The sequence below is a fragment of the Fistularia commersonii genome, chromosome 35 (assembly GCF_037954325.1).
Source record: "Fistularia commersonii isolate RoL2024-O1a breed Wild chromosome 35, RoL_Fcom_v1.0, whole genome shotgun sequence".
In the NCBI taxonomy this organism is placed as follows: Eukaryota; Metazoa; Chordata; class Actinopteri; order Syngnathiformes; family Fistulariidae; genus Fistularia; species Fistularia commersonii.
In genome coordinates this window covers 3838029-3866023 of record NC_141318.1, presented here as the reverse complement: position 1 = coordinate 3866023, position 27995 = coordinate 3838029, and the positions used below count along the sequence as shown (strand labels likewise).

The 27995-nt window shown below is 48.5% G+C and overlaps 3 protein-coding genes and 1 long non-coding RNA gene across 5 annotated transcripts in view; 3 read left to right on the top strand and 1 right to left on the bottom strand.

Annotated features, from left to right (window-relative positions):
- The window catches only part of tmc6b (transmembrane channel-like 6b), a 34070-nt gene extending 12815 nt beyond the window's left edge, over nt 1-21255 (top strand). Inside the window, exons 20-34 of the mRNA XM_086142193.1 lie at nt 9601-9656; nt 10985-11099; nt 12777-12877; nt 13649-13706; nt 13801-13874; nt 13982-14504; nt 14687-14743; nt 14832-14971; nt 15745-15826; nt 15902-15968; nt 16279-16341; nt 16972-17024; nt 20418-20469; nt 20560-20629; nt 20952-21255. Of these exons, the coding sequence (XP_085998319.1) occupies nt 9601-9656; nt 10985-11099; nt 12777-12877; nt 13649-13706; nt 13801-13874; nt 13982-14504; nt 14687-14743; nt 14832-14971; nt 15745-15826; nt 15902-15968; nt 16279-16341; nt 16972-17024; nt 20418-20469; nt 20560-20629; nt 20952-21255 (1815 nt within the window). The remainder of the gene's footprint in view (nt 1-9600; nt 9657-10984; nt 11100-12776; nt 12878-13648; nt 13707-13800; nt 13875-13981; nt 14505-14686; nt 14744-14831; nt 14972-15744; nt 15827-15901; nt 15969-16278; nt 16342-16971; nt 17025-20417; nt 20470-20559; nt 20630-20951) is intronic.
- On the bottom strand, nt 21-5608 carry notum1b (notum, palmitoleoyl-protein carboxylesterase b). 2 transcript variants are annotated; one of them, XM_086142440.1, is made up of 11 exons: nt 5041-5608; nt 3915-3967; nt 3706-3801; nt 3136-3196; nt 2656-2714; nt 2468-2570; nt 2196-2387; nt 2025-2122; nt 1802-1949; nt 1678-1725; nt 21-713 (listed from the first exon to the last, which is right to left on the bottom strand). In XM_086142440.1, exons 1-11 carry the CDS (start codon nt 5382-5384, stop codon nt 395-397), a joined length of 1521 nt encoding a protein of 506 aa, XP_085998566.1. In that variant the 5' UTR covers nt 5385-5608; the 3' UTR covers nt 21-394. The 2 variants fall into 2 exon arrangements, with proteins under 2 accessions (XP_085998566.1, XP_085998567.1); XM_086142441.1 differs by having other exon boundaries at nt 3136-3190.
- A 41-nt stretch (nt 21256-21296) lies between the features above and the next one.
- LOC147213891 (uncharacterized) lies at nt 21297-23970 on the top strand. The gene is made up of 2 exons (XR_015104426.1): nt 21297-23119; nt 23724-23970. It is a non-coding gene; the product is annotated as an uncharacterized LOC147213891 (long non-coding RNA).
- A 1784-nt stretch (nt 23971-25754) lies between these two features.
- On the top strand, nt 25755-27995 carry LOC147213890 (myeloid-associated differentiation marker-like protein 2). The gene is made up of 2 exons (XM_086142438.1): nt 25755-26602; nt 26769-27995. The coding sequence occupies exons 1-2, from the start codon at nt 26322-26324 to the stop codon at nt 27406-27408; spliced, it is 921 nt and encodes a 306-aa protein (XP_085998564.1). The 5' UTR covers nt 25755-26321; the 3' UTR covers nt 27409-27995.

The window sequence follows — 27995 nt, the reverse complement described above, 5'->3', positions numbered from 1 at the left end:
TAGATATTTCCAGTAAAAAAATAAATATACATAGCCATCAATGTGGCCTGTAGAACACGGTAATAATATTTATATTTGTACTTTTTTCTTTTTCTCAGTAAATATTACCTTCAATTTTTTTTTTTCTAACCCGAAAAAGCAGCATATTTGTCTGGAAGTGAAAACAGCAGCACCGTAATGGATGTCTGGATATGAATTGCTGTGGATCGCTGTTACGTAATAACACCGTATTTACAACCCACGTCCACCCGACAGCGCCCGCCGACCCCGTTAGCGCGACCTCTGATCGCGTGTCTTGTGCTCAGAGCAGTTCAAATGTTCCGATTAGACCCGATTCTTGCGTCCAAAGAAACCCCAGAGTTCTGTTGTCCTCCGTCAAGGTGTCGGCGACACGTCAGTTCCCGTTATTGAGCATCCCCAGCAGCTTCCCGGGATCCATCCCCTGCTGCTGGGCCATCTTCTGTACGTCGAAGCCCATGTGTTTCAAGAACTGGACCGGGCTCATCTCGTGTCCCGTCAGCTGGTCGCGCACGGTGGGGCAGGTGGGGTTGCAGTGGGGCCACGGGCAGCTGTCCATCAAGTGCAGCGGGCATCCCGGAACGGGTGGGCTTTTGTGGCTGCCGTCGGTGTTGTTGCTTTCCTGGAGGTTGCGGTCCCAGCAGTGCAGGGCTCTGGGCAGCGAGGTGCCTTTCACTTGAACGTCTGTCCAGAAGCTGCAGAGAGCGGAGTCAAAACAACAAGGTGTTAGCTTGCTTGTTTGTTTGACGGGGTAATAACACAGATAAATATGAATACCACCATCGAGGACAGACCTGGGCATTTTACGGCCCGCCGGGGCACATCCAACCCGCCAAACTATTTTCTTTGAATATTTTGATAAGTATTTTCAATCAATTTTGAAATTAGAAACTCCTTATTTTTGCTTTTTGTTAAATTTCGTATGAATGATTACATACAAAATAATATCGGTGCATTTATATCATCGTTAATGATTTTAAAGTAAAAATAAAATGCCAAAAAATTTCAATATTTAAATTGCAATTTTCATTTTGTTCAATTTACACTCCTAGTTGAATATTTTGATAAGTACTTTCAATAAATATTAAAATTAGAAACTCCTTATTTTTGCCTTTTGTTTAATTTTGTATGGATGATTACATACAAAATAATATTGGTGCATTTATATCATCATTAACGCTTTTAAAGTAAAAATAAAATGCCAAAAAAATTTCAATATTTAAATTGCTATTTTCATTTTCTTCAATTTATGTTCCTAGTTGAATATTTTGATAAATATTTTTAACAAATATTAAAATTAGAAACTCCCTATTTTTGCCTTTTGTTTAATTTTGTATGGATGATTACATACAAAATAATATCGGTGCATTTATATCATCATAAACGATTTTAAAGTTGAAAAAAAATGCCAAAAAATGTCAATATTTAAATTGCAATTTTCATTTTAATGAATATACAGACCTAATTGGCCCGCACATAAAAATTAAATGAGAAATGTGGCCCGACAGCCAAAATAATTGCCCACCCCGATCTAGGATTTAACCATCTATGAAATTGTTAATCGTGTGACTTCTTCTTCCGACCCCACACCCATAGCAACCTGAGTTGCTATGGAAGGGATGTGTGGATCACGCCATCTTTGTAGTTTTGTTTACTCACGTTCTAGTAATGAGCTCGTGGGCCAGGCAGGCTGGGACAAACATGGCCCTGCAAATCAAAACACAGCAATCAGCGTCAGGAGTTTAGCCCGTTTTTGCTCATTTTCCTTTACGCCAGGCCTTACGGTACTTCCTGGAGCGTGCTCCTCAGTTCCTGTCCCAGGCTCTGGATGTACCTCCACTGGCCCTCGTGGACGGGCTGCCCCGTCAGGTGGACGTTATCCACTGTCAGTTGGGCCTCGTCGAACAGCCACTGCACCACAAACAGCGGGCCTGGCGGGGGAAGCGGAGGAGCGGGGTGAAGCGGGTCGGACCAAACGCTCGCCACGGGCGTGTGATGTCACTCACTCTTTAAGGTGGGGTAGACTTTATATCCGAAGAAGCAGTTCCACTCCTCCCCAGGGTGAGCCTGTCGGCAGCTCTCCGGTACCAGCCCCCCCCAGTACCTGCGAGAAAAACCCCGCTTAACGCGACAACGCCAGTGACGCCTCCCCTCGTCACGAGCCCCGCTCCGCCTACCTGATACCCCTTTTGATGGCCTCCGTGGGGGCGCAGCTGATGGTGTCCAGGCAGTCGCTGAATTTGTACTGCTTGTTGTCGAGGAACCAGCCTGAGTCCACCAGACCCCTGACCTGCACCCCCAGGTGGCCCCGGGAGGCCAGCTGCTCCGCCACCTGGTCCACATTCAGCAGGACGCCGGTGCCTCCCGCACTGGAGGGGGCAACAAGAACTAAATGATTGAGCCTGCACACACACACACACACACACACGCACATGTGGTTTGCACCAACCTGCTTCCCGCCAACAACAGCACCTTGGCATTTTCCAGGCCTCTAGTCAGCAGCTCGTTCACCACCTCCTTAATGATGAGCGACCCCATGAAGGCGTAGTCACCTGAGGGGAAACGCTGTGATTAGATGGGTCGCAAAAGGATAAATAAAGTGGGTTTTAATCCCCATATCTCAAATTTGGGTCTTACTGTGGTCCGTTTTGGCCGTGACTCCGCTCCACACGTCGCTGGAGCAGTACGGGATGAACCTGCGGGAGAGAAGAAAAGCAGCGGCGCCGTGAGGGAATCGACTGAATTAAAATGCAATAGAATTGGAACGGTGAGAAAGGTGTTCTTGATTTCCTCTGTATAGCCAATACATGCAGAGAAATTGACAATAAAGCTGTTTTTGACTTGTGGGAGGTGTTGAATCAGCTGCGTCTCGAATTCTCTCCCTATTTATATCTATATTCCTATTAATTTGACACTTATAATCTGCTACGCTGGTGTAACAAAAGAATTTCCCCAGTATAGACTTTATCTTATGGAGCGTCTGAGTTTGACCGTCAGACGGGAAAATTAAATCTTATTGGTCAGCGGGCTCTGAAGGAAGTTCATCGTGTATAACAAATATTATAATATTATATCGAATGTCAATAAAAACGCCACCTCTTTGCAGCGTGTTCTTACACCATGTTGGCGTTCCACCAGTGAGGGTTCTCTTCCGGCTGGCCTGAGAGGATCCCTGTTCCTGCAGGAAGAGGGAGAAGTTATCCTTACCATTATTAATTATGAATTAAATATTATCATTAATAAGAATATTATAACAATATTCATTTTCTAATTGATATTTCTTTGGATTTTTAAAGATAAGATACAATCAACTGTCTCAGCAGCATTTAAGGGGAGTAAAAGTGTAATAATAGAAAAAATATGCAAATCGGGAAATAGGGTAAAATAAACACAATATATACCATAGAATACAAAAATATAAAAATATTTTTTTTATTTCTATTTAAATGTTATTTATTTACTTATTTACGCATAAATGTTATTAATTCCAGTCAACTCTTCTTTTCATTTACAGATTTTGTTTTATTTATTTAGATCTTTTTATTTAGATATTTTCCCCCTATTTGTTTGAAATAAACTTGTTAAAAAACGGACAAAATAAAAAAAAAAATTCACGTTGTATAGTTATATATTCTTATTATCTTTAACATTGTATTTATTTTTATTTTTTAAAAAGGCCTCAGCCACCTGTTCTGGATCTCGGCCACTTGGTGGAGCTCATCAGTCTCCTCATCGTCTCGTACCTGCTGTCACACGTCTGCCTGTTGAAGCAGTACCATCCGCCTGACACACACACACACACACACACACACACACACACACACACACATTCACAAACCAGTTAAACTGTAAGTTTCAGTGAAATTAAGTTATTTTTTATATTTTTTCTTCCTCACCTTCCAGAAAGAGCAGCCACCTCTTGCTGCCTTTGGACTCCTTGATGTAATACCTGCGTGGAAAACACCAGCACAAACGCACACACACACACACAAACACACACACACACACACACACACACACACACACACACACACACACACACACACGCACACACACGCACACACACACAAACACACATATACGTCATCAGCAAAGATAACCCTTCCTCACTCAGTTTGTTTTCCATTTTGGGTACTTTTTAAATTGAATTGCATCTATATATATATACATTTTTCAAATAAGCATGTTTGCAGTTGTAGAGCAGGAATTACGTCGAAGCATAACCACTTACCAGAATTTAATTTCATTACTTTATTTATTGATAGAAGTCGCAAAGTTATCATCTCTATCTATTTATTGATAGATATAGATAGATAGATAGATAGATAGATAGATAGATAGATAGATAGATAGATAGATACATACAGAAGTCATTAAATTATATATTTAAGTTATCATACATAAGTTATTATATATTTATATATATTATACATCTATTATGCTTATTATATATATGATATTATATATAAGTTATTATATATCTATATATAGAGAGAGAAATAGAGGTAGGGAAGTTATTAAGTTAAGTTGTTAAGTCTATGATAGATAGAAAGATTGATAGATAGATAGATAGATAGATAGATAGATAGATAGATAGATAGATAGATAGATAGATAGATAGATAGATAGATAGATAGATAGATAGATAGATAATAACTTAACAACTTCTATCTATCTATCAATCTCTCTCTACATACACTGATAGATATGTAGATACAGACAGAAGACATTAAGTTATTACATACAAGTTGTTATATATTTATATGTATCGTAGTTATTATATATAATTAATATTATATATAAGTTATTATATATCTATATATAGAGAGAGAAATAGAGGTTGTGAAGTTATTAAGTTAGATAGATAGATAGATAGATAGATAGATAGATAGATAGATAGATAGATAGATAGATAGATAGATAGATAGATAGATAGATAGATAGATAGATAGATAGATAGATAGATATAGAAGTCGCTAAGGAAACACTGCGTGTGTCCCGGTGTCTCTGGCGCGTCCTTACCCGGCGGGCGAGCCGTCGTTGCAGGTCACGGTTCGGTTCCCGAGGAGCCGCAGCCTCAGGTCCCGGTCCAGCCGCTGCGCCGAGCACGGGTACAGCGACCGCGCCAGGTTCCGGATCTGCACCATGAAGCTGTTCATGTTCCCCTCCACGGCGGTGAAGTCCAGCGGGAAGCTCTCCGGTGCGTCTCTGGACGCCGGTACCGGCCGGTGCTGCCCGCGGCGTGCCTGCGCACGGGAGGCGCCGCGCAACCTGCGCGCCTCCACCGGCGCGCTCAGCTGGATGAAGAGGAGCAGCAGGAGCGCGCATGGAGGGCGCAGCGTGCGCAACGCGGACGCGCCCCGCATCTCTCGTGCACACGATTGCAGTTTGCGTGTGTGTGCGGGGGTCACGATGCGCGTGAGAGAGAGCGTGCACGAGAAAGGTCAGCGGGGACGAGCGTGCGGGTTCCCGATCCCCATGGCCTCCCACGGCACGGGACACTTTTTGATTTTTTTTTTGTTTTGTTTTTTTAATTCAATCACGGGATCTTCCGGATAGGGGTGTCATCGCTGCGTGAAGATTCCACGGGTTCCTCTCTCGTCGTTTCCGCGTGAACTGCGGACGGCGTGGGCATTTATATGAAGTCTCACTCCTCCTCCTCTTCTTCCTCCTCCTCCTCCTCCAAGCCCCGTGCTTCTCACTCCCAATTACCGCTGATGTTTCGCGCGGGGCGTCGGTGTCACGCCAAGACGCCCCCACGTCACGCCACGCCCCCCCCCCACTACCCCTCCCCACCCACACACACACACACACACACACACTCCCTTTGATGCCATGTGGTCCTGTGACCCCACGGCCTTTGAAGGGTCCGCAGATACAGCGCTTGCGCAGTAGAACTGACCCACCCCACCCACGCGTGGGTGTGAGTGACAACGTGCACCTTCTCTCTCCCACCCTGCTCCACCTCTGCAGACCCCTCATCGTCTCCTCGCCACCTTCCTCAGCCTCGCGGGAGAAAACATCTGGAAAGTGATTTTAATTCTCCTCTATTAAACACACACGTTTAAAAAAACAAAACAGAAACACTTCCTGTTTGGGGGGGCGATGGCGCCACCAGGAAGACAGTTGTCGTGGCGTTAACGCCGGGTGTTGCGTGAGAGGGCCGGTGGACGTAAATCCCTATTTCCTATCCGTTAATCGGGAGTTAATGACTCGCGACGCCCCCGTCGCTCCGCCGCCCCCCATATGGACGCCCAGTTTGGACGCCGCCTGCTGAGCCGGAGAGGAAACCGATTGTTTTGTTTGTTTATTCAGACAGAGGGGCAATTTCCACGCCCTCACCCACCCACTCTGCCTCCATCTCTCCCAGGTGGAGGGTGGAGGTCAGCGGGCCGCCGGCGCTCCTGCGGCCCTCCGACACCTCCCCAGCTGCCGGCGCCATGTGTCCCCCCCCCACGTCTCGCTCGGCTCTGTTCGATTTTGCGAAGCCGGCCTTCGCTCTTGATGCGCCGGCTTAGGTTGTCTGTGAAATTGCATATGGTTCCTATAACAGCGTGTGCATGTATATATATATATATATAAATATACATATGTGTATGTGTGTGTGTGTGTGTATGTGCATGGAGCCGAAGCGTCCATATGGGCAGTAAATTGAAGGTGTTGCTGCCAGTTGTCTCTTCTCATAAGTTCGGAAGGTCGGCTGGGTGGATGCGGGCGAAGCGTGTGGATTTTCCTGCTCTATGTTTTTAAAATATGTTGTCCAAGAACTTGCGACGTTGATGAGCCTGAGGGGATTTTATGTGACGTCGCTTTCATGCCAAAGGGAACGTTTTCCACGACGTGGAAACCAGGATGTGAGAACCGGCCCGAAATATGAGGGCGCTTGAGACGAGGCCTCATCCAAATTCGTGCGCTTGGAAATGGGCTTTGCACTGAACTCTTGCCGTTTCTTATCCTTTGTGGATCGATGTACACTTATTTTTGGTTCATGAACCTGCAACTTGTCACTTTGTTCCTGTTCTTGTTTAGCAGTCTTTATCTATTTCTATCTTTTAATTTTTGTTGTCTCTGTCCCATTGGATATCTTTATCTATTTTCTAATCTATTGTCTCTGTCCTATTTCATGTCTTTATTTTTTATCGATCATCTCTGTACTATTTAATGTCTTATCTGTTCTTTTTATCTATTGTATCTTTCCTATTTAATGTCTTCATCTATTTTTTTATCTATTGTCTCTATCTCAATTAATCTCCTCGATTTTTTTCTCTATTTTATCTATCCTATTTAATGTCTTTTTTTTCAGCGAATATCTCTGTCCTATTTAATGTCTTCATCTATTTTTTTATCAAACGTCTCTGTCCTATTTAATTGCATTATTTATTTATTTTGGATATTTATTTTTATTTGTAGTCTCTATTCTATTGAATGTCATATCTATTGTTATTATCTATCGTCTGTCTTTGTTTTCTATCTATCATCTCTGTGCTATTTAATGTCTCATCTGTTGTTTTAAACAGTTGTATCTTTCCTATTTAAAGTCTATCATTTTTTTATCTATTGTCTCTATCCCAATGAATGTCCTCAATTTTTTAATAAATCGTGTCTGTCAGACTTATGTTTTTTTTTAATCTCATATCTCATAATCTTTTTTTTACCTATTGTCTCTATTTATTTGTTTCGTTATTCATTTTTATTTATAGTCTCTATCATATTTAATAGCTTATCTATTGATTTTATCTATCGTTCCTATCCGATTTAATGTCTTTTTTTTTTATTGGTATTTACTGCCTCTGTCTTATTTAACGTCTTATCTATTGATTTCATCTATCATGTTTGTCCTATTTAATGTCCTTCGCCCCCGGGGTCGACCACGAAAGTCAAAGTGGACGATGCCTTCCTCCACCTGACTGCTCCGAGCATGCCCGGAACGGCGACGTCGACAGGGCGTGTGGCTCCGAACCACAAAAATGTTTAATGTCAACATTTATGAACCAAAACTATTAGTATTCTGAGGCAGCAACAAAGGCAGGAACATAATGACATCTACATATAGCAAGAAACTACATGTTGGGAGGCGAGTTGGCAAGACTTTGCAGCGGCTGTGGGTCGGCGTCTCGTCACGGCTGCAAAGTTTCATAATTTAAAACCGAAGCCGCATTGTTTTGCTAACAAAGTGTTTTTGTGCCCAGAACCCAAACAGGCCGTCGTGTTGACACAAAACAAAGCCTCATTACTTTTAAAGAGTAAATTCTATTTCAATAGACTGTGTTTTCAGGATCTAAATTTTGTATGCGGACGGTGAATGTCGTTGCAACAGTTGTCAGAATGCGGAGATTATAGGCTAGGTATCTGCGGCGGTTTTCGGGCATAGAATAAAGCATTCTATTTTGGCATTTTTATGATTAAATTTGGCCACCGGGTTGTTGTGTGCGTGGTGCTCAGAAGGAACAGACGAAGCAGCGCGAAAAGCGCGACGCACTGAAAGTGCAGATGAGGGGCCTCCGTGCGTCGTGAGGCCATTCACTTTGGACGTTTACACTAACGGCTCCCTGTGAGGCGCTGACATTCTACCGAGTAATCCGATGGTGTTTATTAAGAGTGAAATAAACAAGTTCCATATACACTTTAATTTGCACGATTCGGTGGGTTGTTTATCAGCAGTTTCTAGCTTAGTCATGTGTTTATCACACACACAAAGAGCAAGAAATTAAGACATAGTCGGACTTAAAACTGGCAAAGACAGAAACCTGATGCTACGAGACAGACGGTTAAAGAATCACACACTGGAGTAGCACCTTAGGGTGGGACAGGCGGGCAGGATGTACAGAATCGAACCCGAGATGAGACAAGGGGCGTTGCTGCAAAATTTACAGGAAAAAAAAAACAGAATTGAAATGTTGAAAGCTACAAAACTCCAGGAAATCTTAGTCAATATCTGAAGAGAGTTACATTATTGTGCAAATAGTCATGTCCCTGCTATATCCAACCAAAAAGGCAAATTCCTATTTTGTCTCCAGTAAATACTTGGCTTTATTTTGTACAGAGGGTTGGGAATTTGAAGCTTAGCATCACTAATTAAGGAAAGCAATTATATTAACGGTTTTTTTTAATTTTTTTATTTGTGTTGGGAAATGGAAAGTTTTTGTCCCTGAGGTGCAAAGTAACGGGGAAGTTACAAGAGCTTTTTCACGTCGCTGTGATTTTGCTCAATAAAGTTTTTTCAAATAAACATTGTGACGTCACGAGAAACAATGGCGGCCAGTAGTACAGCTGTGACGGTTCTCGCTCCGAACGGGAGAAGACAGACAATTAAAGTGTCTCCCAACACACCTTTATTACAGGTAAGGCGTGTTCGGGGAACAAGTCGCTTCTTTTCGACCTGGTAGATACGTTTACCTTTTCCGCTTTTGTTCCCCGAACGGTATAAGCTAATGTTCCCCCGCGGTAGCTAGTGTGGCTAACTGTTGTTAGCCAGTGACAGGTCGGTTTCTGCGGAATCAGTAGAATTAATTCTTTGCCTGAGTGTAGATGGATTAATGTTTTTTTTGTTTATTTTTTTCTCTTTTCTTTTCGCGCCCCCAGGTACTAGAAGACGTCTGCCGAAAGCACGGATTTAACCCCGAAGATCACGGTTTGAAGTGAGCGGCTTTGATTGACTGACGGGGCTGTTTTAGTCATGAGAGATAACAGTGCTGAATTAACGTTTAGCATTACCATCAGCATGTTTTGTGTTTTTTTCCCTAGTAAATGAACCCCACATCGAGCTAACGTAAATATGCAGCGTGGTTCAGCAGGAGGACTGATTTGCAGTGATAGACAAGCAAAGAGTGTCACATCAACAGTGCTTGGATTATCATCTTTGTGCCGCTCATTAGCCTTCATCAATTCAGTCAATAATTTTCTGTCCTACATTTCCTGCTCTCAGGGTTGCGGGTTGCTGGAGTCTATCCCAGCTGTCGTGCGAGAGGCGGGTATCACCCGCAACCCGTCGCCAGTCGATCACAGGGCCACACATAGAATTATACAATCATTCACTCTTTCATTCTTACTTCTTGACAAATGACGGTCTCCAGTGAACCCACCGCATGCTTTTGGACTCTGGGAGGAAACCAAAGAACCCGGAGGAAACGTACGCAGACACGAGGAAGAACATGGAAATGTCGCACAGAAAAGCGGAATCTGTCAGAATCAAATTAGGAACCTTCTTGCTGCGAAGCATAAGCACTAATCGCTGTACCACCGGTAACTGGCCTGCTAAACTTGATTTCTGGGTTTCTCATTTTCACAAGCATGTCAAAGAGAATACAATTGTTTTGTGCTCAGATTTTCATGTTAATGGCTTCAGGACTTATAACGTCCTATTGTCTTGTTTTGATCAGAAAACAGGAAAGATAATCAGATTATTAGTAATAAAATTAACATTTTATGTCAAGATCTGCCTACCTGAAGTACCAGGTAAGAGAGCTTTTTAAAAAAAATCCTCAGTATTGCAAATGTAGCTCTGTAACCCCCCACATGGCAAGATATTCACCTTGTGATATTGGGAAAATGGACATAGTTAGATATACAAATCCGCTGGCTCTTAAGGCTGTCATTCACTCTGATGGATTTTATAATCAGACATGGAGAGAGGGATCCCAGAAGTTGTAAATTATTCAAATACTCATCATAGTAATATACTGATTATATTTACATATGGTACATAGTATTATATTGAGTCTGATTCTTAATCACACCAAGTAGAGTAAATATCCCTTTTATTTACTGACTCGATTAAAAGTGATGAGTCCTCATGCACCAGCAAAGAATGCGTTTTCTCCCCGGTCTTCCATTATATTTTAGGTTTCTCTATATTCTCAAGAGCTATTTATTTCATCTGATGTTCACGTTTTACCCTCAGGGGGTTGTTCAGACGGGAAGGGTCGCACTCTGCTCACCCTTCGTCCCGCTTGCCTCTTCCCCACAGGTTTCAGAGGAACGTTCTGGACCTCACGCTGCAGTGGAGGTTCGCCAACCTGCCGAACAATGCCAAGCTTGAGGTTGTGTCAAGTACGAGGAGGGGGACCGCGCCGGACAGCGAGGTGAGTCAGCAAAGCTTAGGTGCGTTCGAGGCAGAAGCCGAAATATTAGCGTGTCAGATTTGTCACCGGTGCACGAGAGGCTCTCCTGCCTGGGTTCTTTCAACGCTCCTCCACAGTCCAAAAACAGCATGTTCACTGTATTCTGAACTGTCTGTAAGTGTGAATGGTTGGATGTCTCTATGTGCGGTCCTGTGATTGACAGGTGACCCGTCCACACCTCTTGCCTCTATTGGTAATGACTCCTCCGCCTGCGAGACACAAATTTGTGTGCACAGGCAAAGTTAATGAATTTGTCGTATAGGAATTTGTATTTGAGTATTCCGAAGCGCGTCTTTGTCCGAAGTCATTCAACTGGATGGACATTCTTCGAACCTGTAAACAGAATATTTGTCTCAAAAGGTTATATTTGACCTCAGTTGGCGACCCCTGGATTGCGCCTGTAAACACCGCCTGCCAGCAGCTTTCCTTTAATTCCCGAAAGAAACGCCAGGCTTTTGGCCCTTTTACGGGATAAACGTAATGCGCTGTTTGAAAATCGCCGCCGAGCGATGACCTCATGTTTGACTGCAACCATGCCTTCAATAAAGAAGGAGACAGACTTCTTCGGCGGAGGTTGGCGCTCCCCACGCCGACTGGCAATGACCCCGCGCCTCCCACAGTCATTGCACCGCGTGCATCACCAGCTGTCCGGAAGAAGCTGAAGAAAAGTAAACACTGCACTTTTGAGGACAATATTGCTGCATTGTAATGGGAAATATTACCGGATTATCACTTGTATTTACCATATAAACAGCTGTTTTAGAATTTTATAGAAGGACAGGCCCGTCCAAGATTTCATTTCAATGGAGTTTTCTGGAGTTTGCACCGAAAAACAAACAAGCCGGAAACAAAGGTCTCGTCGAGCGATTCGTTCAACATCCCCGGAGACGTTCCATCCCGAGGCCTCGGAGAGTTCAGTTCGCTGTCACTACCTGCAGAAGAAGGAGTTCCATCTGCGCCGCAGAGGCCACTTTGATCTGATCGCCGATCAAAATAAAACACGGCACTGAGCTTCGGCTTCCCGTGACATCATCTGCGCACAACCTGAGCTATAAAATCCCGTCTGGGTTTGATCTGCGCTTGTTGTTCGCTCGATGAATCGTTCCCCATCGATTAACAGGACAGGTTTTTTTTGTTGTTTTTTTCCCCCCTCTGCCACACGTTCGTGCACCATCTCCTCCAATGTGTGCGTGTGTGCGCGTGTGTGTGTGTGTGTGAGCGTTTGGCGGTCGGCGGCCCACCACTCCTTTCATCTCTCCCGGTGTGCCGACACACAGCGTGCCTTGTCTGTCAGACAGCCCTGCGGTTGAGTAAACACAAGCATGGTTGGGGGAATGAAGGAACAACACACACACCCACACACACACACACACACACGGTTAGCTTTTGCTCATCATCAGCGTGTTGGATGTGTGTTTGCATTGGTCGGGATTATCAACACGTATTCTTGTTGCAGCGGGCGTATCTCTGCGTTTCGTCACACATAAAATAAAACTGAAAGAAACAACCTCGACTGTGTTCAGAGAGAAAGTTAAAATAAAAAGATGTGAGTGAAAAAACTATTAAGTGTAACGGGCTCGATTTATATTCTGTGTGTGACGTGTCAAAGGTCACGTGTTTCTGTGTGTTTCCCCCAAGGTGAGAATTGCGCTGCAGACGGAGGACGGCTCTCGACTCCAGGGCTCCTTTCCATGCAGCAAGAGCCTTTGGGAAGTGCTCTGCCATTTCCCTCAAATCAGGTGTGTGTGTGTGTGTGTGCGTGTGTGTGAGGACGAGCGTAGCTCATGCACGGCAGCTGCGGGAGGCGAAGACAATCTCCGCGGCGTATTTTTCAGTCAATTAAAAGTCACGGTCTCTTGAACGCATCGTTTGAAATCTAAGCCCAGTTCTTTGAACAACACTTTAGAGAAAGTGACAGTCATAGTGCAGGAATGAAAACCGTGTTAAACAAGATCTGAAGGTTGAACTTTCCCACACATCGCCCCAACGTGCACACACACACACACACACACACACGCACACACACACACACACATATGCAGCTGTTACTCAGTAGTTGCAGCTGTGCGGTCCCAGGTGCTCGTGCATCCATCCAGCCCTCATCTCATCTCTATTAAATTACATCACCTCATACCCTGACCCTCCCCCAGGGGAAGTTGCGCTTCCCCGAGACCAACATCAGCCCTGCGCTGGGCGGCGGAGCATCATCGGGGGGGCGACGCAACGGGGAGCCCTGCCTCTCCGGGAGCGAGATGGACAATAGTAAAACATTTATGGTTCAGCGGGTTTCAACACAGGGTTACGCATGCAGAGAGCACATCTCACGGCACGAGGTTTTATTGTAAAAACAAACATAGCAAAAAGAAAACAATCGCAGGGCTGATTACCCCCGGGCACGGGGTGACCACCGCTGCCACCGTTAAAGTAAATAACAACCGCCGCCATTTTAATCCCGCCGTTTAACCCCACCCTACTTCCCCCCAACCCCTTTTTTCGCTCTCTTTCTGCAGTGTGTCAGAGTTGTCAGAGACAGGATCCACTCCCGTGTGTGTTTATATGAGAGATGAGGTACACAACGCTCCTTCAGCCCTTTCTCCCGGGAGATGAAAGTGAGTTTTATTGTAACACAGCTGTGTGTGCGTGTGTGTGTGTTTTATTGCAGGTGAGTGGTGAAGAGGCCCTCAAAAAGGCCACTCTCAAGTCCTTAGGTCTCACAGGAGGAAGTGCCATAGTCAGGTAGACTTCAGTTTTCATGGCGTTTGTTATGTGTTAATACCCACAAATATATTTTAAGCCCTTCCCATAATGTGGAAAAAAAAAAAAAAAATTCCCATCACTATCAGGTTTTTACTGAAAAGGAACCGGGAAGCAGCAGAGGATAGTTGCGGGAAGTCACAAGAGATGCTGCAAATTCCGCCTGTCGCCATGGAAACCCCACCCAGCCCATCGTCTCGGCAGGCCCTGGCCCGGCCGGAGCCGGAGGGCTCGGCGGCGGAGTCCAGCCCCGTGCGCCCGGAGGAGTCCCCGCCGGCGCCGACCCCGACCCCTCCCTCCACCGCAGACGCGCTTCCTGTTCCGCAGGAAGAGGCTGTGAAACCCCGGGCAGGAAGCGGGTCGGTCGGCAGGGCGACGCCAGAGGAGGACGCCGAGGAAGCGGGGCCGTCCGGACTGAACTCCCGCCCTTCGTCGTCTTCTCCCTCCGCTCCCCCGGAGCCGTTCATCCCTTTCTCCGGAGGTGGCCAGCGCCTCGGGGGGCTGGCCGGGCGAGCGCTGCCCTCGTCTTCCTCATCGCCCTCCCTGTCAGCCCTGACCTCCGCAGAGGAGTCGCCCAAAGCGAAGAAAGCCAAATCCAGCATCGCCGGCAAGGTGAGGCTCACAGCGGGATTTCTTTTCAAATTTCTCATCAAAGTTCTAATCGGGCCCCATTAACATTCGCAGGTGAGTTTCATTTCCAAGAAAGAATCCCTTAAAACCACAGAGGAATTTCTTATTTCCCTCGAAACATATTTTTTCTCCTCCACGAGTCTAAAACCCCGTTGCTCTTGCAGAACCGGCCCTCTTTCGCCACCGAGGAAGCAGGCCAGGACCGAGAAGAGTTCTTGGAGGTAAAGACTTTGCCCTTTTGCCCCGCCGCCGCCCCATTTTGACCCGGCGGTCCCCCTTCATGCCCCTCCGCCCCCCCTCCCGTTGCAGCCCTTGGCGCGGGAGCCCCTCGTCTACCACCTGGAGTCGGTGTCGCAGCGCGCCGACGACCAGGGCGACCTCCCCGACGAGTTCTTCGAGGTCACCGTCGACGACGTGCGCAAGCGCTTCGCCCAGCTCAAGAGCGAGAGGTGGGTGAGGCGCGCGTCGAAAATTCCCGGGATGTTCAATAAATACCTGGTTGCCACGGAAACTGCACAGGATCAGATGTGCTCCTGCATTTTGTTACGGATAATTAGTCCGCCCGGCGTTCGCCTCAGTGGTGCTGTTTTGAAGAGCAGGACTTAATTGCCGAATACCACGGCGGTGATGAGAAGCCATAAGCGTGGAGGGGTGTGGTGTGTGTGTGTGTGTGTGTGTGTGAGAGAGAGAGAGATGCTGGACCTTACTGTGTGTGTGTGTTTTTGAAGTTTTTATTTATTTCTGAGCGCTTCTTCGAAACAGATGCGGGCGTGTTTACTCTGCACTCTCTGGATGTGGCGGCGGCAGACTGCAGCTGCTGGGATGCGCGCTAACATGTGCGCGCGCGTGTGTATTTGCAAACATCTCCTTGTTCTTACGGCACCACACACACTTAAAATCTCCAGATACCTGCGCACAGGCTGCAATTAGTAAGGCTCTCATTGTGTAGACGTAGACTCGCAGCCGACCAAACACCTTTTTAATCTGCGTCTGCACCGACTTTGACCGGCTGCCTCGTGGCATCACTACGACCTTGTCAATGACTGCAATTATGTGAGGGTTGCAGAGGGAAGGGGGGTCAAATTAAGCAGACCACAGTAATTTCTCTCTGCCACTGACACGCAGACGTGTGGCCACAAACACACACACACACACACACAAGGCCTCTCATCATTGATTTTACATTATTTTTATTACATGCCCCTTCCCCCACCTCCTGCAGGAAGCTACTGGAGGAGGCCCCGCTCATGACTAAGGCTCTGAAAGAGATGCAAATGAAGGAGAAGATGGACAAATATCCCAAGGTGAGGCCCGGCAGTCGTAGTCCCGATCAGCCGGGGCGGCGGCCAACCGAGTCACATTCTGCTCCGCACCCCCAGGTGGTCCTGAGGGTCCAGTTTCCAGACAGGCACGTTCTACAGGGCTTCTTCAGGCCGCTGGAGACAGGTGCGTGTGTTTGCGAGGGGAGCGTGTTCATTTCAGCCCTGCAAGCCACAGGTATGGCTGCAATGCTAAACGCCACTCGCGGCTCCCTCACCACATTTTAATGACCGAAGCCACACCAGAGGGAAACAATGGAATGAGACGGGTCTCTAATTCCAGGGATTAAATTCACCTCAGCCTCGACGGTTCCACGACAGCCAGCAGAACAACAAATCTAGGGGCGGGGAGGGGGAATTCCATCGGGACACTGAGCTGTTCTCCACGCCGGGGCCGACATTAACGCCGTTCTCATGTCATGTGTTTCTGCACGCAGTCGGTGCTTTGAGGCATTTTGTGAGGAGCCACTTGGAGGAACCTCAGCTCCATTTCTACCTGTGTAAGTGTTCAGTTTCCAACCCCGACCGGGTTCTCCTGCCTGGGTTCTCCCAAGGGTCTCCGGCTTCTTCCACAGTCCGAAAACAGTCAGTTGAAGACTAAATTTTCCATAGTTGTGAACTAGGGAGTGAATGTTTGGGACGGTAGGTTGGATGGCTGCGAATGTGGCCCTGTGATTGACAGGTGACCCGTTCAGGTCCTCTCACCGCAGTAACAGCCGGAACTGGCTCCGGTCTTCAGTGCAAGGCGTGATTAGACGCTGAATGAATGAGTTCCGCCAAGGTTTTCAGCAACAACGGAAAATAAAAGGCTTGACAAAAAAGAAAAAACTCAGTCAGAGGATACCTTAACCATCACTGGCGACCCCGGGTCAAGGCCGCCAGCCCGCTTTTGCTTCCAAGCAATTCAGACACAATTGGCATCATGATAGCAACGCTGACCCTTGTAGATCCTTGAAAAAAAAAAAAAAAAGAACACTCCTAGATCCGGAAAACAACACTTGATTTTCGCGGCCAATCAGAGCGGACGGAACGAGGATTTATACAAACGAATATAAAACTTGTGACAGCGTTAGTCGTCGCCGAGGGCAGATTTCATTCGGGTAAGAATGTCCTGTCCTCCTTCCTTCCAGTCATCACGCCCCCGAAAACCATCCTGCACGACCCTGCAGTCACACTCTTTCAGGTAAGAGAGCCGTTAGCACGGGTGAGGGAGGGGTTTGCCCCCAAATATAAACAAAAAAAAGGAGCTCCTTGTTTATTGAAACCGGTGGAGCTCATGAACACACACACACACACACTGTGAAACTTATTGGCTGGTTCCTCGCTCCTCTTCAAAGCTCCACCACATTCCCCTTCTCCCGTTCCTACAAGCTCTCACACTTGCGCCTCCCCAACTCCACTGTCCTTGACCCCAGCTGGGCTTGATTTTTCCCAGACTGGCACATGGGGTTAATACAGGCCTCGCTTTGATCTCGACACACACACACACACACTCACACACACACACACTCACGCAGAGAGCTGGGCAGCCGCCGTGCTTTGTTGCCTCCGACTCCCGGAGCAGCTTTCGCACACAGCGTCGTAAAACAATAAGAAAGGCCAATTGTCCTCACGAGCGGGGATTGCCGACCATCGCGTGCCGGCCGCCGCCCCCGCGGCGAGCCGCCGTCTCCGCGGCGAGTCCGACCGGGAGCGGAGAGAGGCTTCTGTCCGTCGGAGCCGCTCGGGCTGAAGGGTCCGAGCGGCTCCGACGGATGAGGACGAAGAAGACGAGATGTGTTTGAAGTGGCACAACGCTTTGAAGATGGATAAGACTCGGGTCCTTGGAGGGGCTGGTACCAAGATAATCCCCAAAGGTGCACCTTGGAGTGCATGCGTGAAGTGTGTGTGTGTGTGTGTGTATGTGTGTGTTTGTGGGTGCGTGTGTGTGTGTGTGCATTCAATACATTGTTCAATGCATTTATTTCTCCATGTTTTTACTTTACTCCCAAATGCACTAGAGTCCAGCTCAACACACACACACACACACACACACACACACACACACACACACACCCGGAGGACCCTCTCCTGTGCCTCCCTGCCCTCCGAGCCCCCACCCCATGCGTCTCTGCCCATTAGAGACTTAAAAGCGTTAAACCGCACAAAAACAAAATCTTTTTTAATCCCCGCCGGGTGTCGTGTCACACATGCGCCCTCTCCTACGCACCGACACGCAAACACACTCAGTTTCCCCGACTATACGTTTACATTCTGACACACACGCACACACACACACACACACACACACATGCACCAGAGCTTTAATCATGTCAGGTCACAAAGTCATTGAGTATACATTCATTTGTACTCTTTCTCGGTCTCTGTTTCACTCACCTTCTTTTTCTCTCTCACACACACACACACATGCACACACACTTTAATCACTTTGTGTCATGTCAGGAAAGGAATGTTTCCCAACCCAGCAGCCCTTTGATACCAGGCGTTCCCTCCCTCATCCGTCTCTCCCTCTGTCTTCTATCAGAGTCCGTTCTGCCTCCGTCTCCGTTCCCCCTCTGCTTTTTTTGCACATTATCTCTCTCTGTCTCTCTGTCACACACACACACACACACACACACACACACACACACACACATCCATCACTTCAGAGGACAGTGCACTCATGTCCTTAAGAGATACCTGATCCCAATCTTTGCCTAACCAAAAGTCAAAATAATCCTTCAATCAAATTATTGTCGTCGGGCGGAGGGGCTTTGTTTTTATTTTTCTTAAGTGCAAGCAGATAGCGCTGTCACGAGAACCGTGCCGCCACACACACACACACACACACACACACACACACACACACACACACACACACACACACACACGCGACACGAGTAGTCGGCGGCATCCGCCAACATGGCAGGAATGCCCATTGTTACCACAGTAACACTATTCTCTACACGTAGATTAGAAATAAGAGCCATTTGGACGGTGTGTGTGTGTGTGTGTGTCCCATGCGGCTGCAAGGGAGGGTGGGGGGTCGGACCGCGAGGCCTCGCCCTGCTACACTTTTTGCGACTGTCAGATCTCTTTCCACGGACGCGGGATAAGAGCTCAGACGCGGTCGATCGCACAAGTGAAGACATGCCGGCATCGTTCGCGGCCCCAAACCGGTGGTTTTGAATCCGCCGATGCACGCAGAAGTACAAATACTGCAACTCGAGTACGAGCGAGGGGTAGGAGTATTCGCACTAATAGTGTGTTTTCATTAAAAACGTTTAATGGTGTATCTTATTAGAGATACTTTTGGTAGATCAGCTCTGCTGTTTAATATACACTGCTCAAAAAAATAAAGGGAACACTTAAAAAACACATCCTAGATCTAAATGAATGAAATATTCTTATGAAATACTTTGCTCTTTACACAGTTGAATGTGCTGACAACAAAATCACACAAAAATGATCAATGGAAATCAATTGTATCAACCCATGGAGGTCTGGATTAGGAGTCACACTCAAAATTAAAGTGTAAAAACAAACTCCAGGCTGATCCAACTTTAATGTCTTCTTCTTCTTCTTCTTTCGGCTTTTCCCGTTAGGGGTCCACTTTAATGTAATGTCCTTAAAACAAGTCAAAATGAATGTGTGTTGCTTCCTGAGTGGACACTATGATTTCACACAAGTGTGATTGACTTGGAGTTACATTGTGTTGTTCAAGTGTTCCCTTTATTTTTTCGAGCAGTATATATGTTTATATAAACTACCTTATTACCTTATGTCTCTCATACAAAGTGAGTTGAAAGAGTCACAGTTGGAATATCGGAGTAGTCAAATATTTTATGTCACATCGTCATCAAAAGCTTCCAAATAAATAAGGATGAAAAAGTATTTTCCCTCCCTGGGGAAGTGGAGTTGAAGTACAAAGTACAGTTGAATACATAAGAAGTACAGGCATCTCTGATGGTATTTTGATGGAGCAAATGAGGAGCACCCCCACATGTAAACGTAAACACACACACACACACACACACATGCAGACTCTCACCTGTCAATCATCTGCACCCAGTACACCTGATCTCTGATGTGCTGCAAAGCTGTGTGTTTGCGGAAAAGACTATTTGATTGTAAAGTTGTTTTGGCCCACGGTGTCCATGGGACACACACACACACACACACCATCTCCGTCCTATCGGGAGCCTCAGACTCCCCCCGCACCCCCCACCTGTCTGTGCCTCCGCCTCATAATTGCACGGTGGATAATATCTGCCTGCCACCGGTCCATTATACCCATTAAGACTCCTGGCCGTGGTGGGGGCTCCGCTCCGCTGCGGGGGCGAAAGTGTTTCCACCAACCATGAGATTGATGCTCAATTTGCGGTCTCCTTCAAAGCTAACCGTGCTGCAGAAGTCAACTTGACTCGGACTTGGATGTGGCGGCGGCGGCGGCGGCGGGTTCGCGTGCCGCAGGAGTTGCGGTTTTGTCTTGGATTCTCTCTTTTTTTTTTTTTTTTAAATGTCATGCAGAAATAGACTCCCCCCTCCCGCTAGGAGTGTTTTTGACCCGTCTGTGTCCCCTTCTCCCCTCCCCCAGGCTAACCTGTTTCCCGGTGCGCTGGTTTACTTCGGCTCCGACGCAAATACAGGTTTGTATTTTAATTTATGTTCTCATAATCTCTTCTCACGCGCTGATAGGGATCACATACTAGAACGTTACGTAACACCTCTTTCCTCAGAGTGTTACCTGAAGAGGGAACTCCTGGGATCATCCGTGTCGGCTGTGCAAGCCAACCAGTCCATTGCCAGGTATGCGTGCACGCGTGTGTGTGAGATTTCAAGCGTGGGCTTGGTCATGCGTGAGTATGGGTGGGTATTTGCATTTGTGTCCCGCGGCAACGGGCCCATTTTCCTGTCACAAGGCTGTCATCTTTGGAATCCCTTTGAGGTTTTGCCTAAATAGCAGGTGCCCCCATGTGCCCTCATTTCCTCCATGCACGCACACACACACACACACACAAATCTGCTGCTCAGAATACACACATGAATTCCTTTCAAAACAAAACAAGAAACAGAAAAATAAAGAGCCGCTCCTTTTGACCTTTTATTCCCCCGTCCCTTGTGTCTGCAGCCACATTCTCCAGCCTCAGAGACCCCCCTCTGGCCCCGCCGCCACCCAGGAGCCGCCGCCGCAGACGCCGCCTCCTCCTCCGGAGCCGGGAGCCGACGGCGGATCGTCACGGGAAGAGCGAGGCCCGTCCGCGGCCGTGCAGGCCGGGAAACCCAACAGGCCCGACCCGGGAAAGGTGCCCAAGTGGCTCAAGCTTCCAGGTGAGGTGATCGGAGATAAATCAACCGACCTCTGCGGGCGGAGGGGCCTCTCTGGGGCCTCTCTGGGGCCTCTCTGGGGCCTCTCTGGGTTGCTCGGCTTGTGAAGGAACACCAAGCACCAGGGAACGCGATGGGGCCGCGAAGCTCGCCGGAAATATTGTGATCTCACGGTTTGGGTCAGTGCGAGTCACTGGAGGAGTCTGGGATTCCACAGGGTTCTCTCCAGGTTCTCCATCTTTAAGTCGCAAGTCCAAAAAAGGCCAGCAGGTTCATTGCAAGTGTAAGTGAGGAGACCTTTGACCTTCGACCTAATTGTTTTTAAATCAGACAGATTTTGTCGTGATTCGGTGTATGATTTTTTTTTTGTGCAATTGCGAAAAGAACCCTGTTCTGCCGAGGGCATGGCAATCGTGACCTTTGACCTTAAAGGCAAGTACAGGTCACCTCTCTTGTCATGTCACAGAGTGGTCATGTTGGAAGCGAGGTCTCTGTGACCTTGACCCTTTTATGCACAGAGAAGGTCGGGATCAGAAAAAGTACATAGTTGTTGGCATGACAACGGGACCAAAAAGCTGGCAGAACAGCCGAATCCTGTATTTCCTTTGCCTTTTGCTCGGGGCTATGACATCACAACCGAAAAAACGTGCACGCTTTTTCAACAAACGAGAAGTTCAATACGGACACGCGATTGGTCAATACCACTTCCTGTTTTCAGCCGGTTCTGAGGGCCCGAGGCCACCCGCGCTCCACGCTCAAATTCCCCGCGGCTGCAGCCCGAGGCCTCGTGACTGAGAAAACGAGGATGCGTGTCGGGGCGAACCGTCATGCCGGCGGCGGTCGGCCCCTCCGGCGCAAGGAGACCACTACAAACGAGTGGCGCCCGCAGAGAAGGGCCTGCTGCTGCGGCCACATCACGCGGCGCCCGGTCCTGCGCCACCCCACCATTGTGTCAATGTGGCGTTTCTGTCGGTCACCATGTTGATGTTTTTGTTGGGAAAGTCACTCTCTTTTCTCTCTCCCTGCCTTGTTTGTATTTTTGGGTGCCCGTGTGTGTGTGTGTGTGTGTGTGCGCGCTCTTGCGTCTTTTAAGAAAGTTGTGGCTAGTTTCTCTTTCATGAGGAAAGTTGAAAGGAAAAGGACCGAGGGGTGGGAGGCTTAATCAGGAATGATGGGGTCCATGTGTGCAGCCCGATGCACGCACACACACACACACACACACATATGCACTTCAGCACCCCGTGACCTGTCCTGCGCGGCGTGTTCACGCGTCCTTCCGCCCTCCGGTCTTCCGCTGACGCAAACAACGGTTCAGAATCCCGAACTAAACCTCGTTGCTCCTTCTTGCTTCCAGATGATCGGCATTATGTTGATGCAGAGTTGATATGATTCACACACACTCACACATACACACACACACACACACACACACCACGGGGTGTTTTGGAAAACAGACCTTGCGGATGATTTAGTGCTTCTTTTTTTAAACTGATTTTCAATGCCTATCCAGTGTCAGTGTTTCCAGTCCAGTCCCGCCCGCGGGGCTCTTTGTAAAACTCTCTTCAAATCCTGAGAAGATTGACATTTCAAATATTCACTGGCGGTGCAGGGTTTTACCCACACACACACACACACACACACACACACACACACCAGTCTCAGGTCATTTATTGTCCGCCTCGCCCGCGTCTGGGAGGGCGCTCTCGGAAGCGGCAGTGGGGCCGGGCGCTCGGTCAGACTCAATTTTCCACTACAGGCATTCGGCTCCCGGCGGTTTATGGAAACAAGATGAGCGCGAGACGATTCGTGTGCGTGTGTCGCCCCGGGAGACGGGGGAGATGAGGCCCGGCCTGAACGATTAAACAGAACCAGCTGTTTGGAAACACTCCATTTCCCAGGTTCTCCCGCCGAGGACCGTCGTACGTGGGACATAATTTCAGCGGACCCCCCCGAGAGGATGACATCATGAGGGTCCGAGTCAGCTGATCGGTGTTTCCCCATTCCGGCGCGTCCGATCCGGGGTTTTTGGATCTACATTCACGCATAACAACAACTTGATAGAATGTAGTTTAGCGTTATTCTGAAGACAGTGTCAGTGATGGAAATGATTAATAATCTGGTAACAGAAACATTCATGGAGTCCCATAAGTGATATACTTTTGGATTTGGAAAACGCTTGCATTCATGATTTTGTTGTTGTGACCTTGGATTTCCTGCGAGGGGAACACTGGCAATTTCTAATTCTGCCGTAGCAGAGCAGAACCCCCACCCTCCCGACCCGGTCTTTACCGAACAGCCCTCCCGAAAAAGCCCCTCTATGCGCCAGCTGCTTCAGCAAACACACACACACACACATACACACACAGAGTTAGTGACCAGCTGGTGACCACCTGGTCACAAACCCTTCAATCCACAACAAGTACAAAAGACGTCCGCTGGTTTATTTTGTATTTTCTATCGAACCGCCGGGGGGCAACTCCACTGCTGTTTTCAAATTTCATGTTGTTTTCATGTATTTGTCTATTTATATTTTTGTAAATGACAGCTGATACTTCCTTCCCCTTCTTCCATGCAGGAAAAAAATAAGCGTGCTGCCGTGGGACGTCCCGACGAGCCCCTTCCCCGCTCGGACCTCCAGCGCAGCGCGAGGAACTTTCGACTTTTTGAACGCATCGAGCGTCGCGAAACGACGATGTAGTGGTTTGCATCCCGGTTGACCCGTCGGAGCAGCGACGGCTGGAGATTTCATTTAGTGCCGCTTCAAAAAAAACAAAAACAAAAAAAAATCAGTGCAAAATGAATAAAGACTGTTATTCTAAAAATCTCCTTGTTTGGTTTTTATGTTTTAATCCAGACAGAAACACACCACTTTTTTGTGTCTAATACCAGAACATCTCTTGAAAGCGGAGCAAGCAGCCGTCTCGCCATTTCCCGAGTGTTTTCAAGCCCAACCTGAATCCCTTGATCCGATCGGCTCAGAGGGTCAATGGATGTCACTTCAGGTATTTTATCACCTCTAAAGGGGTTTGTTTGTTTCACAGAATACAGTAAAAGTTGATGAACTCTCAAGCTTATTGGATATTTACATAGCCCTAACACACACACAAACAACACTATTTGCACTATTTGCAAACAACACACATCCATAACAAGGTGGACGCTGGTCAGTAAAAATACCGCCGATGTCTGTCGCAGAAATCTACCTCCTTTTCCTCCCGGAAAATATCACCAGGCGGCCGTGTTTCCACATGATGTCATCGTCATACACACATGGCACGTGTAGCTCCTCCATCACACACGCACACACACACACTGCTGACCCCCTCCTTGGTGCCTCAACTGCAGGAGCAACTTGAAAACGTCTGAACACAGAAGGAAGCTGTTTGTGTGAGTGTGTGTGTGTGAGTGAGTGTGTGTGTGTGTGTATGTGTGTGTGTGTGTGTCTGTGTCACTAAAGAAATGACCAATCAGTCCTGTTGAAATTCAGCCTCTGAGAAGCGTTGGGTCTTCTCAGCTGCTTCGCTGCAGCGCCCCCTAGTGGCCACTTTGGTAATAACAGGCACCCTCTCAGAGGATAAAGTTCAAGTTACAGAGAAGAAAAGAGAAACTGAGTTCGATCGAAATGATCATCTTTTGTTTGTGACTGTACAGCGACTCATTGTTGTTCATCGTTCTCTGTGACAAATTATAATTTTGTGTACTTTTGCACCTTGGGTCTTAGAGAAGCGCGATGTCAGTGCTCTGTATGTGTGAGCGTATGGCAGTATTGACAGTTGAGTTGACTTACAGAAACAGTCCAATCTGGCATTGAGAAAATCTAAACTTACATCTTACTTGCATCTTACTAAATGTCTCCTTTGATTGTATGATTGAAAGCTCAGACGCTGCGTCCGCCAGCAGCTTGTACCTGCAGATGGAGACAGAGACCTGAGCTAAGCCTGAAGCCGTCAAACTGCCGTCATCAGTAGATTAAACCCTCGAAAAAACACGCATCCAAGGAAAAAAAAGACACTTTATACCTTGAAATTTTCCTTTATTTCCCTTCATTGATCCCCTCATTGATCTGAAGCCGGAAGTTCAATCGTGGTGGACGTCCTGAATGATGGACCAAACCAACCCCTGGTCCGCAGATGCTGATCCCAGATGGTACAGCCCATTTGGGATTTACCACCAAAAAATTTAGGATTCGGATCTGTGGAGTACCATGATGCCAACCCAGCAGCGGGCCGTACCAATTGGAAGCCGATTCTACAAGAAGATCCAGCCGTCAGTAGGGTCGTCACGGTTACGAAAGCATTGTTTTATTACAGATGTCCGGCATGTTGCCTTTCCGGCGGTGGAACCTTGACCTTGAGTCTCATCCCGTCGTTCCCATGCCCGCTACTTATGTTCATGTAGCAGGTTGATAATATGGATATTATTTATCGTTTATTGATCACTGGCTGTTGACTTTGTTGACATTTTTTTATATCGGGGAGGGGGTCGGTGTGCTCATTCGAGTGTGTCTGCGATCCCCAACACATGTCCAGACTGTTCCCAGGCCACGGCCCAACCCTAAATAACTCCCATTCTGGTCTGACTGAGCGGCGGCTCGTCCCCCCCCGGCGGAGGGGGAGGCGGCAGCGAAGGGGGAAGCGCGAGCTTCAGGCAGAGGGGAAGGTTTTGGAAGACGAGAGTTGTCATTTGAGGACGGCGGGGGGTGCGGGCGCTGTTCGGCGACCGGCACACGCCCGATATAACCGGGCGGTGGATCCGAAGAGGGGGTCTCAGCCCGAAGGACCCCGGAACGGCTCTTACCTTCGCCGCCTCCAAGAAGCACCCCACATCCTGCACTTTTTAAAGCATCGACGAGGCTGGTCGGAGAGCGGAGCCTGCCGACGGCTGCCTCGGAGGGGGGGATTTCAGGCCGGGTCAGCTGCTTGGAGGATCGGAGCGCCCCCGCCCACGATGTGCCGCTGACATTTTGATCGACCCTTTGCGTGACGGTTCCCACCACTTCCTGTATTCGGTCGAAGGGGAGGACGAGAAGGCCGAGGGAGCAGCCATGCCCCCCCCCCACTGATCCAACGCACTCCAGCTAGAGAGCATCCTGACGTGTCTTTCAATCTTCCCTGGAAAGTCACTGAAACCCTCTGACCCTTGAGGACCTTGGGATTATTTTCAACCAGCAGCCATGGATTCCCCAGGCGGCGCGTACCTCAACAGGAGGGCGCTGTTCTCTCCCCTGGGCGCCGCTCGCCTCTGCCAGCTGGCTCTGGGCTCGGCCGTAATCGCCATGGTAACCCACAGCGCGGGCTACAGCGGGACGCACGGGGTGTTCTGCATGGCGGTGTGGTGCTTCTGCTTCGCCATGACGGTTTTGGTCTTCTTCCTGGACGCCACTCGTCTCCACAGCTGCCTGCCCGTCTCCTGGGACAACCTGACCGTCACGTTCGCCGCCGTCGCCACGCTCATGTGAGTCGCACTGGAAGAGGCAAAGGTCGCTAGCATTTCTTGACAAACAGGTGTATTGTTTTTCAGCGACAGCGCCACCTAGTGGACCGGATGACCACAAAATTAGATGCAATCTGATGCAATTCCCGAACTGTGTGACTCCAGATGTGTGCTTCTTCATCTGCAGGTACGTGACCGCCTCCGTGGTCTACCCGCTGTTCTTCGTCCGATCCGAGTGCCCCTACGCCGGCTGCGACGTCTGGAACTTCCGAATCGCGGTCACCGTCTCCTCCGTCTTGGGCGCGGTGGCTTACGCCGCCGAGGTGGCGCTGTGTCGAGCCCGGCCGGGCCAGGCGGTAACCGGCTACATGGCCACCGTCTCCGGTCTCCTGAAAGTCGTCCAGGGCTTCGTAGCCTGCGTCATCTTCGGCGCTCTGGCCAACGGGAGCGAGTATCACCGCTACGCCGCCACCGTCGTCTGCGTCGCCATCTACGCCTTCTGCTTCGCCCTGACCGCCATGGTGGTCATCATGACCGTCTGCAGGCGGAGCAAGGCCGTTTGCTGCCTGCCCTTCGAACGCTGCGTGGTGGTGTGCACCCTGCTGGAGGTGCTGCTCTACCTGAGCGCGTCGGTGGTTTGGTCCGTGTTCTCCTTCGACGACAAATACGGCTCCCCGTGGCGGCCGTCGTCGTGCCAGTACGGGAAGTGTTCCTGGGACAGCAAAGTGGTGGTGGCGGTCTTCTCCTTCCTCAACTTCGCGCTGTACGTGGCCGACCTGCTCTACTCCCAGAGGATACGCTTCGCCTCCGCCGGCGCCCGGGTTTAGCGCCGACGAAAGCCAATCATCCGCTTCTGTGAGTTAACGAACCCATTTGCTTCGTTAAGTCCCGTCACTGGAAACTGGACTCTTTGAACCCGGCTGCGCCCGGACGCTCCAGGTGTAATCGGATACCTCTCCGGAATGCCAGCGCGGAGTTCAAGCGCCGCATCCCCTCAGCCCCACCCGACAGGGGCCACACTGACCCCACACACACACACACACACACACACATACACACACACACACACACACAGGGGAGGCGGGCCGAGCAGCCGGGGCCAGAACCGTCCCGTCCTGGGACTTTATTTCTAGACAAGATGCTCCCTGCCTTTCTCCCTGTCCGGCCCGCTGATAAAAACGCCCGGCTCATCGGCATGCGAGGCATCCCAGTCATCTGGAGAACCCATGCCGGCGACCCGCGGACTTTACCCGGCCTGCCAGAAATAAACACAGGCTGTCCGGGCTCGTGCATGAGCAGCGGGAAAGCGAGGAGGGGGGCGCTGTCTGTTTAACCCCCCGACGAATGCACACATACTCCGTTGAGACAAAAAAAAAAAGTGCATTAAAGCAAGAGTTTATCTTCATCAATTGAG